The 20077-nt window shown below is 33.6% G+C and overlaps 1 protein-coding gene across 3 annotated transcripts in view; it reads right to left on the bottom strand.

The window, feature by feature from the left end:
• Nucleotides 1-2728: 2728 nt before the first annotated feature.
• The window catches only part of LOC131396791 (zinc finger protein 383-like), a 69100-nt gene continuing 51751 nt past the window's right edge, over nt 2729-20077 (bottom strand). The window contains exons 1-5 of one of the 3 annotated variants that reach the window (XM_058529212.1): nt 16673-16743; nt 12111-12237; nt 11706-11804; nt 10366-10419; nt 2729-4577 (exon numbers count right to left, since the gene is read on the bottom strand). In XM_058529212.1, coding sequence (XP_058385195.1) covers nt 3091-4577; nt 10366-10419; nt 11706-11804; nt 12111-12237; nt 16673-16681 — 1776 coding nt within the window. In that variant the 5' untranslated portion in view covers nt 16682-16743 and the 3' untranslated portion in view covers nt 2729-3090. Of the gene's footprint in view, nt 4578-10365; nt 10420-11705; nt 11805-12110; nt 12238-16672; nt 16744-20077 lie in introns of those variants that run through there. The other 2 variants (XM_058529211.1, XM_058529213.1) reach the window with 2 other exon arrangements.

Genomic DNA, 20077 nt, shown 5'->3' on the forward strand with positions numbered 1-20077 from the left:
ACTGGAAACAATCCAAATATCCTCCAACGAGTGAATGAATAAATGAACTGTGGTGCATCTAGGCATTGGAATATTACTCAGCTATAAAAAGCAGTTAACTATTGATATATGCAACAACTTGAGAGTTTCAAAGGCATTTTGTTAAGAGAAAGAAGGTTACATACTGTATGATTCCATTTATAAAAGGTTACATATTGTATGATTCCATTTATAAAACATTTTGCAAAAGGTAAAAATCTTGGAACAAAAAAGATCAGTGGTTGACAGTGATTATTTATAAGTGGGGGCAGGGTGTGATTCCCAAGAAGCAGTATAAGGGAGTTTTGGTGGGTAATGGAATGTTGTGTAGCATTATTGTGGTAGTGTTTTCAAAACTATACATTTTTAAGAAGTCATAGAATTGTACATCCAACAAAGAGACGAAAATTTTACTGCATGTAAACTACAAAATAAATATCTGGTACATTTTCTATCTCCTTACTGAGCCTGAATGATACAGGGCCCTGCAAATCCTCAGGCCAATTGAAAAAAGTGGAGTGCAGAGAATGTTTTTGGGAGACTTCTACCTGTGAATCCTGGCATTTGAAAAGTAAACTTTACAAACCAAGGGTAAAAAGAAACTTCCTAAACATAGATAGCTAGGTCATATCTTTGATGTCACTTTGTGCAATTTAAAAGTAAGATATCAAAGGATAACAGTTTTATCTTTAAAATAATTTATCTGAGTACACCATGGGAGTTAGAAAAGTTAGATATATCTTATTTAGGATGTTGTACATACCTTCATAATTGAAACTAAAATGAAATTTATTTTATAACCTTCCTAATTCAGGTTTAAAATTAGAGTTATGAAAGTAATAGACTTAGATGTCAATCTTGCTATCTTTTGATATACAATAGTTCTTGATATTGGGAGAATTTTGCCTCTATAGACGATATGGATGTAGTTTTCTGTACAGGTAACAAAAATCTGTCTCTAATTTAATTTCACTGCACTACTAATCGTTCTAAATCTTCTAAAGTCAATTCTGGTGATTTATAGCTTTGATACACGTATTCTTTATTTTTTTAAATTATTAATAGTTACATGTATAGCCTATATAATCTTTGCTTAGTTTATTTTCATTTTTTCTGATATTGTAATACATGTCTTGATTTAGAGCTGTAAGTTCTCCTGCGAGTAACTTTGCCCACCTCCCACAGGGTTTGCTGTGTATAATACTCTGTGTCCTTTGCGTCCAAAGAAATTGTAGTTTAAGTTTTTGTTTCATCCTTAATCAAATGTTGGTTTAAATGTGCATTGGATCAAGAGTCAGATGTTCCCACAATCTAATATTATTGTTTAATCAGCCAGATGATGTGAGCAATAATATTCTCGACGGTGTTTCATGCTCATAGGAATTTTAGGATTCAGCATAAAGGGTTAGATTTGAATGAAAGCATTATTCATTATTTTTACGGTTTTTTTCTTCAGGATGAATCATCTCATGACCAAGAAGGAATGAATGATGATGACTTTGCTATATTCACTGGGTTTAAGGTTTTTCTTCAATATTAAATTTCTGATATTAAGTCAAGTGTGCATCATAGTTAAGATCCATTCCATAAACAATAAAACAGCCAAAGGAAAAAATAATTTTGACAATGGATTATATTTACTGAGTATGTTACAGTCTCAATCATAAGCCATTTATATATATTAACTCATTTTATCCTTACAAGACCCAAGTATTCTAGTGAATACAGCCATGTCCATATCACATAAAGTATAATAATATATATTAACAAATTTTTGAACATGAATACATTGAAATGGAAATGAATAATTTTTTAAAAAATTAAATGTTCCCACAAATACTTATATTTATGCAAAATCATTAGGAAAACTCTGCAACAAGAAGTAATATGGGAGGAGAAAAATGGTTAGCACAGCATGGTCAAAAGGGACGTCAGCTCAATCTGTCATGTTTAAAAATCTGTACATGTTAAAAGGTATGCATGGATTATTTCAGTAATGAAAACCAGATAAGCAAATATACTGTGTCAAATAGGATGCTAAATGTGGCATTCTTTATAATCACAAAAAGTGGAGTCAATCACACTATTTCATCACAGATGTTTGGTAAAAATAATGGTACAGTCACATATAGTAACACTATTAATACACTTACATGGAATGTTATGTGTGATGTATTTTGTCATTAGAAAGGCAATTTGTGAAACTATTTGAATAATATGATTACATTTTCTTTAAAAAAGTTTATGAAAGGATTTGTTCCAACAATTTGACAACAGTTATATCCCCTTGGAGGATTAAAGGTAACTTTGTTGGCTTCTTTGTAGTTCTTTAAAAATTCAGAGAAAATTACTACAATAAAATATAAATTTTATAAAAAGAAAATATAATTTATATATACAAATAAAGATACAGTTGTATCAACATTAAAATATATATCTTAAAGCAACATTTTAAATAAAATGGTACAGATGCAAAGATACATAGGTAGAAACTTATTTTAAAAAGATCAATTGAAGATTCTCCAAATTGAATGTTGGGGTATAAAAGGACTGTCATTAAATCCAAGACTATAACACTAAGAATATAAAATGTCACTAAACTGTGCATAAAAAGCATTAGGCAATAGTTACTGAATAAGTGGTACTGTAATAAGAATTTCGATGAGAACAAAATAAATTTACAATTTTAATGCACAACCTACAATAATACAGTATTTTAGCTATGCATAAACCAAACTAACTATAGCTAAATAAAAAATAAAGTGGATTTAAAGTATTTTTAAATAATCAAAATGGGACAACAAAGATTTTTCACTTTCTACACTCATGATTAGAAAGTTTTTGAAATTTGGAAAAAAATGAACTGTTGATAAAGGCCTTCCAATATTCACTTTCTTCTTATGGCAGTCAAACTGTGAAACACATAAGGCATTCTCATATTAATTATATTTTCATTCTTCTCACCAATGTATTTCTTAGAATTTCTTATATTAATTCTGTTTCTAGGGTTTATCTCTCATGTTATGTTACCTAAAAGACATGCTTAAAAGTCTTACAAAGCATCCTTTCATCCTATTTCTTACCATTATGAACTTTTTGATGGCGATTAAGATTTGAACCTCTTGCAAAAGCCTTCCCACATTCCTTACATTCATAGGGTTTCTCACCAGTATGAATTCTTTGATGTAGAGTAAGGTCTGAAGAACGAAGAAAGGCTTTCCCACATTTGTTACAAGTGTATGGTTTATCACCAGTATGAACTCGCTGATGCCGTGTCAGGTATGTTGCACAAGTAAAAACTTTCCCACACTCATTACATTCCCAGGCTTTCTCACCAGTATGAATTTTCTGATGTTGTATAAGTATTGAATCTCTACTCAAGATTTTTCCACATTGCTTACATTCATACAATTTCTTACCAGCATGAATTAATTTATGTCGAGAAAGTTCTGATGAACGACGAAATGCCCTTCCACATTCCTTACATTTATAGGGTTTCTCACCAGTATGAATTCTCTGATGTTGATTAAGGTCTGAAGATTGACGAAAGGCCTTCCCACATTCATGACATACATAGGGTTTCTCACCTGAGTGAATTCTCTGATGTGCTGTAAGTATTGAGGCAGTACTAAAGGCTCTTTCACATTCCTTACATTTGTAGGGCTTCTCACCAGTATGAATCCTCTGATGCCGAATGAAGGCTGAAACATTACTAAATGCCCTAACACAATACTTACATTTATAAGGTTTCTCACCAGTATGAATTCTTTGATGTTGAGTAAGGTATGAGGAATGACGAAAGGCTTTTCCACATTCTTTACATTCATTGGGTTTCTCACCTGTGTGAATCCTTTGATGTACTCTAAATATTGAACTAGTACTAAAGGCCTTTCCACATTCATTACACTCATAGGGTTTTTCACCAGTATGAATTCTCTGATGACGAATAAGGGCTGTACCATTATTAAATTCTCTAACACAATCCTTACATTTAAAGGGTTTCTCACTTGTATAAATGCTATGATGTAGAAAAAAATGTGAGGCATTAGTAAAGGCCTTTCCACTTTCCTTAAATTCATTAGATTTTCCCCTAGTAAAAATTATCTGATGTTGTATAAAGTCTGAGCCAGTATTCAAAGATGTCCTACATTCTTCACACTCATAGGTTCTCATACCAATATGCACTATATGAGATGAACTAAGTTTTGAAGTCCTACTAAGGGCCTTCTCATATTCCTTATAGTCATAGAATTTCTTGCCAGTATGACTTTCTTGATTTGTAGTAAGTGGTGAGTCTTCTCCACAGGCATTTTTGTATTTTTTGCATTCATAAGATTTCTCTTCCGTATTAAATGTTTGATGGAGAGAAAGAGATGTGTGCTGAATGAAAGTGGACATGGCTTCAGAGGTAGATGACACTTGGCTCAAATGTCTTCCCTGAGATCCCTGTTTAAGTTCATGCTTTGTAAATCCTTCCGTTTTAACACATTGGGATGAATCTATTTCATAATTATCCTTTTTGAGAGAGAATTTCTTGTTCTCACACCTAGATTTATATTCTGAAAGAAAACACAAACAAAAACATTCACTTTTTTTCCTTGGAAGTCACAAAACTTAGAAGAGAAAAGGGAGAATTACACTGACATAAATGTCTATAAATGTGAATAGAATATATAGTTCTGATATGGTGGTGCAATTTGAGAGATAAAGAAAGTATAGAAATTGAAAAGTGATATAGAAAGGAAAGGAGGAAAGCAATTAGGAAAAGTTTAAATCAATGATTCTCAAATTCTGGAACAAATTCAAAATGTACTTTGGCAAAAAACTAAAAGTTTGATAACACAGTCTGTTGGAAGGCTATAGGTAAATAAGTCTCTCTCACACATTCAGTGTAGCAAATAAAAATGATACAACCACTATAGAGGGATATCTGCCAGTTTCTAGCAAAATTATATAAGCATTTATCCTTTGACCCAGCAGTCCTAGTTCTCGGAACCCAAACATATACTTTCTGGGAAGAATCTGAAAAGATTTATGCAGAAGTATCCACCACAAAACTATTTGTAAGAACAAATGACTAGAATCAGTCCAAATAGCCACCAACGTGGTACTACTTGAATTCATTATAGTATATGCACACAACAGAGTTCTATGCAACTGTATAAAGAAACGAGAAGCATCTATGTGTTTCTATGGCATAATCATCATGATATATTTTCTAAGTAAAAGAGCAAGGTGGAGTAAACTGTATCTAGTGTATGCTACCATTTATATAGAAAGGGAGTGTATGAAGATATATACATTATGTGCTCACATTAAACAAAACAATGGAAGGATAAACCATAAAGTTTATAAAAGATCTCCTATGTTGGAGGGAATGAAAACAGTGGGAGGGGCCAAGAATGGAAGCTAGACTTCTGTGAGTATATGCTGTTTTGTAGATCTGACATTGGAACTTTGTAAATATTTTAGAAAATTATAAAATAAAATTAAATAATAAATACAAAAATATCAAAAACAAAATTAAATAGATGAACCTTGTTAGGTATTGGGTTGTTCTAAGCAGAGATAAAAAGCAACTCTAATGCTGCTAAAATACAAGATTTGATTGTACATCATTAGTGAGTTACAAAACATACTATTGAAAAATGTGGCGTGGTAGTTATGTGAGTGTTCTTATTACTTGAAATGTAAAATACATTTTATAATCACGTCTTTATGTATGTTTCCCCCCAAAATATTGAAAAAAAATTAAAAGAGGAACAAAAGAGAATAGTCTCAATTCATCTGATGAGGCTGGTACAAAATGAGACAGGGACAGTATTAGAAAGAAAAATTATGATTCAATCTAATTAATGAATATAGATGTACAGATTCTAAACAAAATATTACCGAATTGGATCTAGTAATTTAATAAAAAATAACATCATGACCAATTGAATTCATTCTAAGAATATAAAATTAAAACATATTTTTATTTATTTATATTTATTAATATGTCACTATATTAAAGGAAAAAAAACCATGATCCCAGAAGAAAAAATAACTAAACAAAATTCAGCATCCAATCATAAGTAAACCCTTATTACACTATGAATAAAATAGAATTTCCTTATACTAATAAAGTGTATCCTCATAAAAATACAGCAAAAATACAGATAACAATGAAAGTTTAAAATCAAGCCCAAATTCACCTTTGTGGTATTCTTTCCCAAAACCCCAAAATCCAGTCTAGTCATCAGAAAAACATCAGACAAATACAAATTGAGAGATATTCTACAAAACACTTGACCAGTATTCCTCAAAACTGTCAAGGACATAAACAAGGAAAAACCAAGAAACTGTCACAGACCAAGAGACATGGTCTAAATACAAACTAAATGGTCTAAATAAAACTAAATACAGGGGCTGGCCTGGTGCCATGGTGGTTAAATTCGGTGGCCCAGGGTTCACTGGTTCGGAACCTGGGTGTGGACCTACTCACTGCTCATCAAGCCATGCTGAGGCAGCGTCCCACATAGAGCAACTAGAAGGATGTACAACTATGACATACAACTATATCTACTGGGGCTTTTGGAAGGAAAAAGAATAAAAGGAGGAAGATTGGCAACAGATGTTAGCTCAGGGCCAATCTTCCTAAAAAAACATAAAAAAGCTGAGCAGTTTGATATTTCTTAAACAAACAAACAAAAAACTAAACACAATGTGGTATCCTGGATTAGATCCTCTAACAGAAAAAGGACATTAGTGGAAAACCATGAAATCTGAATACATTCCGCAGTTTAGTTAATAGTAATATACCAACCTTGGGTTCTTAGTTTTGACAAATATACCACAATAACTAGGGAGAATTGATATTGGGTGAGGGCTATATGGGAACTCTCTATACTATTTCCGTAAATATAAAATTATTCCAAAATTTAAAATTAAAAAAAGAAGAAAAAAATCATGCCCATAAAAATCATGAAAAAAGATGAAAATACACAGTAACATTACTCTTAAACATTTCCTGGATGGTGTAGCCACTGCAGTAGGACTACAACAAAGCACTAAAGTTACAAGCATAGGAAAGCAAGAAACAAAACTGAAAATATTTGCAAGTTTTGTGATTGTCTACACGGAAATTCTACTAATTGTTGGAATTATTCTAATAATTAATGGATTATGGCAAAAGTCAACACATAGAACACCAAGAAAGAAAAGTCAATATTATATACCTTTTCAATTTTTGTCACTGTATCTATATGCAATGATTTCCACAACATCTTGTTAATAATCATAATAAAAAGAAAACAAAGACAGTAAAAAAGAGTGCAGAGAGAATAATATCCCATGTAAAAGAGGAAAGGAGAATTGAGAATATAAATGTGAACACACTTTATTTCTGAAAAAATAAATACAGAAAGGATAAATCAGACTAACCAAAAAAAAAAAAAAAAAGGATACCTAGAGTGGGGGTGGCAATGGATTAAGCAGATAGGGATGCACACATGACTTTTCTAAGTATAACTTTTATATAGTTTTGACTTTTGAATTATGTAAATGTTTTATATATTCCAAATGTAAACTAAAAACATCTAAACTCAACAGTTAAAATAAACTGTATATTAGGTTGAAAATGCAGAGAAAAGAATTAATCTAACAACTTTTCAAAGTATACTCTGGAAATCCTTAGTGTAACACATTCTAAGCAAAAAACAAACAAACAAAAAAAGGAAAACAAAACAAAACTGTAAGAAATCTTGAACTTGTCTTAGTAGGTTTTTTTGTCAGTAGTTCTGTTGGTATTCTAATTCTGCATCTATTCTGCGGCATTTAGGACAAAAGACTTCAGTAAATATATTCATTTTGTGGGAAATAGAGTCTTTTCACTGTTAAAGGGAAAGTTACAAAATTGAAATGCATAAAAATGAGACAGAATCTTGTCTCTTGGATTTGAATTTAGAGTTATTGGTATGATTGAATGATAAAAATATGTTTCCTGTCTCTTTCCACTGAATGGGAACAGAAGCAATGACAGCCCAGTAGTAATGAGGACACTGAACACTCAGATATTGGTTGATGAACACCATTCCTTATTAAAAGAAACTAAGGCTTCTTAATGGGTTGGCTAATTCCAAGAGCGGGGCAGGGAAAATACAAGATGAACCGGGAACATATTTTTGTGCCAGAAAAAAGAAGGTCATTAAAGACTCATGTAGACCTGGAAAAAGGATGCAGAAGCTAGCTGAGTGAGGCCCCCAATGGCCAAATTTGAGACAACTTAATCATCAAAAAGAAAAATGATTACAATGGATTATAAGATATTTAATTTAAAAAGAATCAATGAATCTGTAATGTTTCTCAACAAAAGTAGAGAGGAAAAGCTCTTCTTAACAAAAGCAAGGCCAACTAATAAATGCAGAAAAAGGTGATCATTAGAATCTCACCATTTTATAGGCTCAATTTAATAATTGCTTTGAATAAGAACCAATGAATGTCAAGCCTTTTGGGTAAAAGATTTCTGGAGGACAGTTATACAGTCTCCAAGTCTCAGTGCACAGATCATCCAGTAGTTATAAGGGGGAAAATATACCTTTCCAATGGAAAAATCTGGCAGTCATCTCCATATCTACTTGATCAAAATTACCATCATGTAATGAGAAAACTTGTCTTTACCTCCTGATATGATAAATTAAGAAGTACATAACCCTACCTAAGTATCAGATCAGACAAAATTGTTTAATGTAAATCTAATCATGAGGTGGCAGTTAGATAAATCCTGAATGTAAAATATTCTGAAACAATTTGGCCTTCACTATTAAAAAATTCTTTATTTGAAAAAAAAAATAGGCAAGGTACTGTTCTTGATTCCAAGACTAGAAAGAACATGGAATGGTTTATTTTTCAGAAACGTACACATTCCTGAAGACGATGTAATAAAATTGAATATATGCATTATATGCATTATTGGAAAAGTCTTTAAAAATCGCCTGCTTTAAAAAAGTCAATCACGAGAAAAAATCCATTTACAAAAAAATGCATAAAAGAATGGCAGTTTCAATCAGACATTGAAATTGGAAGAATTTGGAACCAACCTAATTATGCAAATATATCTCTATTATAATGTATTGATATTATAATACTGATTTAATATATCTAAAAGTTTATTAAGATAGGAAGGCACATAACATAGCGTTTTAGAGGAAATCTGTGATGCATTTCTAAACATCTAATGTGTGTATATATAAACATATATATAAATGCATGTAATAACGTGTGTTATAGTTAGCTATTTGTTTATGGAATGTAAAAACTTATTTTAAAAATTCATTTTATTTTTTAATTTATTTTTTCTTCTGGATTGAGTTTTATTAAAATTATTATGAGTAGACAATTATCAAAATAATATAAATATATTCTAAATTTTGATATACCTTAGAAGTAAAATTTTATTGGAAATCATCTCTCTTTTTTTTTTAAATTTTTTGTTTATTGTAGTAACATTGGTTTATAACATTGTATAAATTTCAGGTGTACATCATTATACTTCTATTTCTGCATAGATTACATCATGTTCACCACCCAAATACTAATTACAACCTATCAGCACACATATGTGCTGAATTATCCCTTTGGCCCTCCTCCCTCCCCGCTTCCCCGCTGGTAACCACCAATCCAATCTCTGTCTCTATGTGTTTTTTTGATGTTGTTATTATCTACTGCTTAATGAGGGAAATCATACGGTATTTGACCTTCTCCCTCTGACTTATTTCACTTTGCATAATACCCTCAATGTCCACCCATGTTGTCACAAATGGCTGGATTTCATCGTTTCTTATGGCTGAGTAGTATTCCATTGTGTATATATAGCACATCTTCTTTATCCATTCGTCCCTTGATGGGCACTTAGATTGCTTCCAAGTCTTGGGTATTGTGAATAACACTGCAATGAACACAGGGGTGCATGTATCTTTACGCATTGGTGTTTTCAAGTTCTTTGGATAAATACCCAGCAGTGGAATAGCTGGATCATATGGTAGTTCTATTCTTGATTTTTTGAGGAATCTCCATACTGTTTTCTGTAGTGGCTGCACCAGTTTGCACTCCCACCAGCAGTGTATGAGAGTTCCCTTCTCTCCACATCCTCTCTAACACATATTGTTTCCTGTCTTGTTAATTATAGCCATTCTGACGGGCGTGAGGTGATATCTCATTTTAAAAGTTAACTTCTATCTATTCACCTGTAATTCAGATGAAAACACGTTCACTATGTCTACACCCTTTTGATTTGATTTGGCGAGGCAACACAGCTTAGGGGCTTAGAGCATGTACAGCTTGGGTTCAAACCTTATCTCCAACACTTACTAGTTGTTGATGTTGGACAAGTTACTTCAAGTTCTTGTGCCTCAGTTTCCTCTTCTGTAAATAGAAAAAACCAGTATTTTTAAAAAAATAAAAATCTAATCATGGGCCGGCCCCATGGCTTAGCGGTTAAGTGCGTGCGCTCCACTGTTGGCAGCCCGGGTTCGGATCCCGGGCACGCACCGATGCACCGCTTCTCCGGCCATGCTGAGGCCGTGTCCCACATACAGCAACTAGAAGAATGTGCAGCTATGACATACAACTATCTACTGGGGCTTGGGGGGGAGGGGAAGAAAAAAAATCTAATCATGTCATAGCTCTGCTTAAAATCTTCTATTTATGTCCTATTTCACTCAGAAAAAGTTCAACCACAATTTACAAGGTCACCATAAACGGACTCTTTCCAACATACACCTCTCTGATCACATCTCATATTCCTCTCCTCTTTGTTTACTCTGACCTAGCCATATTGCCACCTTGGTGCTCCTCACACACAATGAAGCTGCCTGCCTCAGGACTTTTGTACTTTACTGTGCCCTCTGCCCTGAATCATCTATATTCACACAATCTGCTCCCTCTCTCCACTCTATTTTATATTCATTGCATGCATTCGTCCCATTGCTTGATCCTCCTCCCTCACCTCAATCTCTTCTTGTCTGCAACCTCTGCCTTCCCATTGCAAGCACATAACCTTTACACCCAAAACTCTCTACCGAGGTGACTATAATCGCTCCCAAGGCTCCAACACTTACAGCTCTGTGAGGCTTTTCCACCTTTCAATCTTTAGCCATTTCTTCTGGTTGTAGTGTTTGGACTCCTCTTAAAATTAACTCTACTTTTTGAAGGATTTTTCTCAATCCTAGGGTACAAGTTTCTTAATAGCTCATATATTTTATAATCTCTATGTATCCTAGAAAAATATCCTCCTCAACATAGAATATAAGGAAGTGTTGGTTGAAAAAATGAATACATGAATAAAGTAATGAATCAAAAAAGTGAACATACTGAATACCAAAATGTTTAAGGGAATGACACATATATAGACCAAAGGGCAAAAGACAGTAAACCAATGGGAAGGAATTAGATCCCAAACAAAAGTAGATGTTTGTCATTAGAAATACCTACTAGGAATAGGAAGAAAATATGGGAGCAACGGAGCATGGATAGTGTTAGGTTGGAGGTGGAGGTATGGGTGTTTGGATGCTCACGGTGAGGTTTACTTTTCTCTACAGTTGTGGGCCTTTGAAGGAAAATTTCCCAAAAGACCTCAAAGATATGGTCTCCTCACTGAGCTAGGTTACATCCCGCACACCTCTCCCCTTGCCTGATCATCAATCACTTACCTATGTACAGGCCCCTTGTCAGCTCACTGTCAAAAACACTCCAAGGCTCCTTCCCTTGCTCCAATAAAGAGATCACGTCTGGCTTGGGAATGGAAAGTCCTACTCACAAGAGAAGAGAGGAGACTTTTTATGTTGTAGGTGTCCCAGGACTCAAATCCTGTCCTGCGATCAGCAAATAAAAGATGATGTCACTATTGGAGGGGCCACAAAAAAGCAGAGACAATGGAGCTTTGGCCTTAGGCCCAATGAAGCTACCCATTCCCAGCTCTACAAAGCTCAAGCTGTTTCTTTAGGAACAGGGAGAAGACATGCATAGGATGTATGAAAGGAGTTGACAGAGTCTTCCTGGGGGAAGCAAATATTCCAGAGGGCAAACTCTGACTTTTTGGAGATAGGTATACTTACCGACTGAGACCAGGTTGCTATAATTCTCCAACATTACGTATCTGTACAAATTCCTTTGAGTCGAGTCCAGGCATGCCCACTCTTCCTGAGAGAAGTCTATGGACACATCCCTGAATATCACAAATCCCTGAAACAAAAAAACTTGAGTCATACTTGTGTAATGAAAATAAATGAATTCAAGATGGAAGGAGAGAAGAAAAACATAAAAGTAGAGGAAGTAAAGGAAAGTTTTACAGGAAAGGAGAGAAATGGAGAGCAAAAAAACTGGGCTCAAAGTCTGTAATATGAGTGAAGAATACAATTACTGTTAATCAATGAGCAGGACTCACACAACCCAATTCCTGCAGACAAAAACTCTGTGCACGGTGAGAGAATTCCAAGATCCATTCTTGTTTAAAAATATATTAAATCCAATTAAGAGGAATATTCCAATTAAAAAGCCAACTGGTATATAGTATATTTTCAATAAAGAGGAGTAACTTCCTGCTTCCCCTTCTCCCCTGAAAACTCAAGTCATAAACAATTAGTAAACTCTTGGCAGGGTATCAAAGGATAAAATTTTAGAATAATAGGAATATAGAGAAGATCCTAACATTTTCAACAATCAGAAAGCAGGTCACATGAAAGACATCAGGAAACAGAAACCCGACGGCCTGCTCAATGGTACCCTGACATGAAAAAACAAAGCATGTAACAAATTTTGGAATACTGAGAGAGAAATGAATTCTTGACTAGAGTCCAGCCAAAATTCACACTAATGTAAGGGTTGTATAAGACATTTCTAGATAAGCTAAGGCTCAAATATGTATCTCCTATGTACCTTTTTTCTTTCGTTTTTTTCTCTTTTATTGTTTTCTATTCTCTTATTTAAAACAGATATTTTCAGTTTTATTGAAGTATAATTGACAAATAAATTGTATGTATTTAAAGTGTATAACGTGATGATTTGACATATACATACTTTGTGAAATGATTACCACAATCAGGTTAATTAACACATCCAACACCTCACATCGTCACCTTTTCTTGTGTGTGTGCACGGTGAGAACACTTAGAGTTTACTCTCTCAGCAAATTTCACGTGCATAACACATCATTATTAACTATAGTCACTACAATGTACATTAGATCCCCAGAGTTTATTCATCTTATAACTGAAGGCTTGTACTCTTTGACCAGCATATCCCTATCTCCTCCACCCACTAGCCCCTGGTATCCACCATTCTATTCTGCCTCTAGAAGTTGGACTTTTTTTTTAAAGATATACACATAAGTGAGATCATACAGTATTTGTCTTTCTCTGTCTGGCTAATTTCACTTAGCGTAATGTCCTGTAGATACATCCATGTTGTTACAAATGGCAGGATTTCTTTCCTTCTCATGGCTGAATAATATTCCATGATAGATTGATAGATTTTTCACATCTATTTTTATCCATTCATCCATCAATGGACATTATTGTAAATAATGCTGCAATCAAAATGAACATGGGAGTGCAGACATCCCTTCAAGATACTGATTTTGTTTCCTTTGGATATATACCCAGAAGTGGGACTGCTGGATCATATGGTAGTTCTATTTTTAATTTTTCGAGGAGTTCTCATACTGTATTCTATATGGCTGTACTAATTTACATTCCAACCAACAGTATACAAAGGTTTCCTTTTCTTCACATCCTCACCAACACTTATCTGTTGTCTTTTTGATAAAAGCCATCCTAACAGGTCTACGGTGATATCTCATTGTGGTTTTGATTTGCTTTTCCCTAATCATTAGTGATGGTGAGCACCATTTATGTACCAGTTGGCCATTAGTATATCTTCTTTGGAAAATGTCTACTCAGGTCCTTTCCCCATTTTTTAATTTTTTTTTTTTGCTACTGAGTTGTATAAATCCTTACATATTTTGGATATTAATGGCTTATCAGATATACAGTTTGCAAATATTGTCTCATTCTGTAGGTTGCCTTTTCATTTTTTTGACTTTCCATTGCTGTGCAGAAGCTTTTTAGTTTGATGTAGTCCCACTTGTTTATTTTTGCTTTTGTTGCCTGTGCTTTTGGAGTCATATCCAAAGAATCATTGCCCAGACCAATGTCAAGAAGCTATTTCCCTATGTTTTCTTCTAATAGTTTCCTCTAATAGTTTTATGCTTTCAGGTCTTACATTTTCTTCACTCTTTTTCATTCTTTTTTCTTTGTTTTCCTCCGACTGGATAATTTCAAATGATCTGTCTATAACTTCACAGATTCCCTCTTCTGTTGGATTAAGTCTACTGTTGATGCTTTCTATTGCATTTCTCATTTCATTCATTGTATTCTTCAGCTCCAGAATTTGTCTGGTTCTTTTTTATGATTTCTATCTTTTTGTTAAATTTTATTCTTTGTGAATTGTTTTTCTGATTTTGTTGAACTGTCTTTCTGTGTTTTGTTGTTTCTCAATGAGCGTCCTAAAAACAACTATTTTGGATTCTTTATCAGGAAAATTGCGGATCTCCAACCTCCATGGGGTTGGTTACTGGAAAATTATTGTGTTCCTTTGCTGGTGTCATGTTTCCTTAATTTATCAAGTTCCTTGAAGTCTTGCACTGCTGTGTTGACATTTAAAGAAGCAGTCTCTTCCTCCAATCTTTACTGACTGGCTTGGGGAGAGAAATACCTTCTTTCAGCCTTTTATATGGACCATCTTTTCTACAAAGGTAATAGAGGATATGTTATATCAAGACCAGAGAGTAAAAGAGCAAAGATTTACACAAGAGATCAAGAAAAAAAAAATGAACATGGCAGAGGGGCAAGAGAAGGTCCCAGTGTAAATATAAAATGGAAAAGCTAGGACAATAGCTGGGAAGCAGAGATAAAGAAAAATCTGTCCAGATATGAGCAGTGACCATGGAAGACCATAAGAGATTCCTCAGGAAATAACGTTCAACCATGTGAAAATTGCTATTAATATGTATGTAATAGGGACATTGTCACATTTTGAAATATTAGCAATACTTACTAGAAGCTAGGAAAAAAAATTCACTCAAAAAATTAACTTTACCAAAAAATGAAAAGCTACACAAACTTATCTCACATGATGACTACTTAGGAATGATTTTTTTACTTTAAAAGCTTCCAAAAATTAAAGCACTATTTCTACAATGACACTTTTCTTTTTCAATATAATGAATCTTTTACTCGAAAACACACTAAACAAACGTAAGAACTGATATGTGAACATTATACGGTTTTAGGCAAAAACAAACACCAATTTACTTGCTACAACAATTTCTAGCCAGACTATCACATGGAACACATTTATACTGTTGTGACATTTGGATGAGCCTCAACTATTTTCTTTGAATACTTTGCCAAGTGAGAAGGTGAAGAGACAGTGTTGTCCAGGACTCTTCGGAATGTTAGCATATGTACTACTATTTACATGTGTTTCAATGCACTGTTGTGCTTACCCTTTATTTTGCCTTAAGGCAATTTGAGTGTGTGCTATACTTTAAAGTGTAGTTTGATTATAAGACAACCAGGAGCTCAAGAAAGTTGCAAATTTGGCGATGAAAATGGTGTAGAAAAATCTATAAATATACTCATAAATATTTAATTGTTTAATAAATAACAATGTGAGAATAATTGGAAATCTGGGAGCAAATGCCATTAGTTGAGGGTCAGTGCCTTTGGGGAGTTGGACTGAAACTGAATGACAGGGAAAACGCTGTTTTTTTTTTTTATTATAGATTTTTCAGTGCTATTTCAATATTTAATATCTGATAAGAATGAATTTAACTATCTTCATTACAGAAAATAGAATTTGTATATAACTTAAGAGATTTTAGAAGCTCTTGGTTCATTTTTATGACACATTTTAGTATAAATATATTTTTCCCTATTGAAACAAATTTATTTAATAAACAGCATTTCTAGGAGAAGCACATATATCACAGAGAGGCACTCGACTTACCCTTTCTTTAAGATCCTCAACGTTGGTCTGAGCTCTGACACAATTCTCAACAACATATGCCTTGGGCTGATCCTTCTTGTAACCATCCCCATCATAAAATGTAAATTTTTATTTTTCCTGAATTACAGAAAACTAATGAAAAGTGATGACCCATTCACAAAGAGGGTGTCATCAAATGAAGTCTTGGCCCCATCAACACTACCTCCCATCTTTTCTTACCAGGAAATCTTCCCCATGGAGATAATCATGGCTTTCCACTGTGAGCTCTAACCTAAGTACTCAGCTCCACCTCATCACATAACTTTTCGGGCATGTCAGGACTCCCAACAAATATCTCTGCTCTATCAGGATTCTTGGCCCCACATGAACCAAGGAGATGTCATTTGATTAACAGAAAGAACTTATAAACACTTGTTTGCAACTAGAAGGGAGATTAGATGGCAATTAAAAGGGAGATCCCAGGGCTGTGTGCCTGGAATGGGATGAAATGGTTAGGAAGCTCTAGAAAAGATGTTCTTGCTCTGGAAAGGTCAGGATAATGAAAACAAATGGTCATGTGTCCTGGGGGAAAGAATATATTTCAGGAAGGAGAGAGGATGAATCATCTCACCTGGGCCATAGCTTTCAATCTTGTAGAAGATATGCAGTCTTCCTTGAAGATCTTCTTCTGGATAAAGGCAGAAGCTTGAGAGGGCAGATTTGATGGCACCATGCTAGCCTCACAGTTCCCAGAACTACCATATTCAAATGGCTACCCTTTCCCCTATTCTCACTCTGTCCATTCAATCAACCTGCAACCACTCCCCACCACACAAAGACACGGACAGTGGTGGGTTGGAGAATATACAAATCCCACTCCTTAACTAAGCCTGAGTCCCCACAAACCAGCTGCAACACATTGCACTCTAGGCACCTGAACCTGGTTGGAGATGTGGACCCAGAAGCTCTTCCTCTGCTTCTCCTTCTTCCTGTTCCTAAACAGCCCTAGGTTTTTCATGTAATAATAATTCAAAAGTAAGAAAATGGTACATTGTGATAAAAGTACATCTCTCAACTATAGACTCCAGACTCCAAGTTTTTCTTCCCCATGCAACAAGTACACCTTGAAAGTACATGTCTGTATATATGTGGGTGTGTACATATTTACACATATAAATAAATTTTTTGATAAAAATATTAGCTTATACATATTTCTGCATCTTACTATTTTCACATCTTCATACTTCTTAGAATGGTTTATATTAATACATAGAGATATAACTCATTCCTTTAATGTGCTACATTTTAATTAAATTTATGTACAATAATTTATTTAACCAATTTCCATTAGCAGAAATTGACATTGTTTCTAAAATTTTGCTATGATTATAAAAGCAATGTTTCCATAAATAATATCCTTGTGCATATGCCTGACATCAGTAGGATAAAATCCTAGAATTGGAACTGCTGGCCAACAATACATGAATTTTAAAGTTTGAAAGATATTTCCAACTGACCTCTATTGAGGCAGTACCAATTCACCTGGCCTACCAGGAGGGTGTGAGAATATCATTCCCCACACCATGGCCAACTTAGTTAATAACAAATTTCTATATCTTTGCCAGTATAAGAAGTGAAAACAAAAGTTCTCATTTACATTTATCATAATATTGATCACTATTTTTATAATATTATAAGGATAATTACTTCTGTTTAGTTCTTATTGCAGTTCCTGTTTTATGAAATTTTAAAAATATTCTGGCCATTTTTTTATTAGGTTGGTGTTTTTCTCTTATTGAGACTATTATTAAGTGATAATTTCCAAAAAATGAATCATGTTTGTCACTTGTATTATACACAAAAAGTCATACTTATCAATCTTTTCTATAAGGGACTCTTGGTTTTGCATTGTTAAAAAATAGTCCTCTCTTCTCAAGCTCACATGGAACATTCACCAAGATAGATTACATTCTGGGCCATAAAATACACCTTAACAAATTTAAAAGAATAGAAATCATACAATGTGTACTCTCAAACAACAATGGAACTAAATTAGAAATCAATAACAGAAAGAGAACTGGAAAATCCCCAAATACATGGAAATTACACAACACAATGCTAAATAATACATGGGTCAAAGAAGAAATCTCAAGAGAAATTTTAAAATATTTTTTAACTAAATTAAAAAAACACAAATTATCAAAATTTGTTGGGTGCAGGGAAAGCAGTGCTTAGAGGGAAATTTATAGCAATGAATGTATACATTAGAAAAGAATAAAGATCTAAAATCAATAAACTAAGTTTCCACCTTAAGAAATAGAAAAAGAGCAAATTAAATCCAAAGTAAGGAAGAAAAGAAATAATAAGAATTAGAGCAGAAATCAATGAAATTGAAAACAGGAAATCAATAGAGAAAACCAACAAAACTAAAAGCTGGTTCTTTGAAAAGATCAGTAAAATCACTGAGCTTCTAGCCAGGCTAACTAAGAAAAAAAGACAGAAGACATAAGTTACTAATATAAGAAATGAAAGAGGAGACATCACTACAGATCCCACGGACATTAAAAGGCTAATAAAGGAAATTATAAACAACTCTATGCCCACAAATTTGATAATCTAGATAAAATGGAACAATTCCTTGAAAGATACAATATGCCAAAACTCATACAAGATAAAATAGACAATCTGAATAGGCATAAATGTATAAATAAAATTGAATCAATAATTAATAACCTTCCAAAACAGAAAGCACCAGGCCCAGATGGGTTCACTGTTGAATCCTATCAAACAATTGAGGAAGAAATTATTCAAATTCTCTACAATCTCTTTCAGAAGATAGAAGCAGAGGGAATACTTCCTAACTCATTCTATGAGGCCAGAATTACCCTAATGGCAAAACCAGACAAGATGTTACAAGAAAAGAAAACTGCAGACCAGTATCTCTCATGAAAATAGATGCAAAAATCCTGAATAAAATATTAGTACTTGAATCCAACAATATATAAAAAGAATTATACATCACAACCAAATGGGATTTATCCCAAGTATAAAACGCTGGTTCAACCTTTGAAAATCAATTAATGTAATTCATCACATCAACAGACTAAAAAATAAAAATCATATGATCATATTAATAGATGCATAAAAAGCATTTGAAAAAATCTAACATTCATGATAAACACTCTCAATAAACTAGTAATAGAGGGGAACTTCCTCAACCTGATAAAGAATATCTACAAAAATCCTATAGCTAATATTATATTTAATGGTGAGAAACTTGAAGCTTTCTCACTAAGATCAGGAAGAAGGCAAAGAGGTCCCCTCTCACCACAGTTTTTCAATATTGAACTGGAAGTCCTTGCTAATTAAATAAGACAAGAAAAGGACATAAAAGGTATACAGATTGGGAAGGAAGAAATAAAAATGTCTTTGTTCACATATGACATGATCGCCTATGGAGAAAATCTGAAAGAACTGACACACACACAAAAACTCCTCGAACTACTATGGGATTACAGCAAGGTTAAAGGATACAAAGTTAATATACAAAAGTCAATCACTTTCCTATATACCAACAATGAACAAATGGATTTTTAAATTAAAAACAGTATCATTTACATTAGCACCCCCCAAAATGAAATATTTAGGTATAAATCTAGCAAAATATGTACAAGATCTATATGAGGAAAACTACAAAATTGTGATAAATGAAATCAAAGAAGACATAAATAAATGGAAAGATATTCCATGTTCATGAATGGGAAGCTTCAATATTGCCAAGACATCAGTTCCTCCCAACTTGATCTACAGATTCAATGCAATCCAAATAAAAATTCCAGCAAGTTATTTTGTGGATATTGGCAAGCTGATTCTAAAGTTTATATGGAGAGGCAAAAGATCCAGAATAGCCAACACAATAGTAATGGAAAAGAACAAAGTTGGAGAAAAGAACAAAGTTTCAAGACTCCCTATAATGGTACAGCAACCACAACAGTGTGGTAGTGGCAAAAGAATAGACAAATAGATAGAGTGTCTT

This window comes from Diceros bicornis, chromosome 34 (assembly GCF_020826845.1).
Source record: "Diceros bicornis minor isolate mBicDic1 chromosome 34, mDicBic1.mat.cur, whole genome shotgun sequence".
Lineage (NCBI taxonomy): Eukaryota > Metazoa > Chordata > Mammalia > Perissodactyla > Rhinocerotidae > Diceros > Diceros bicornis.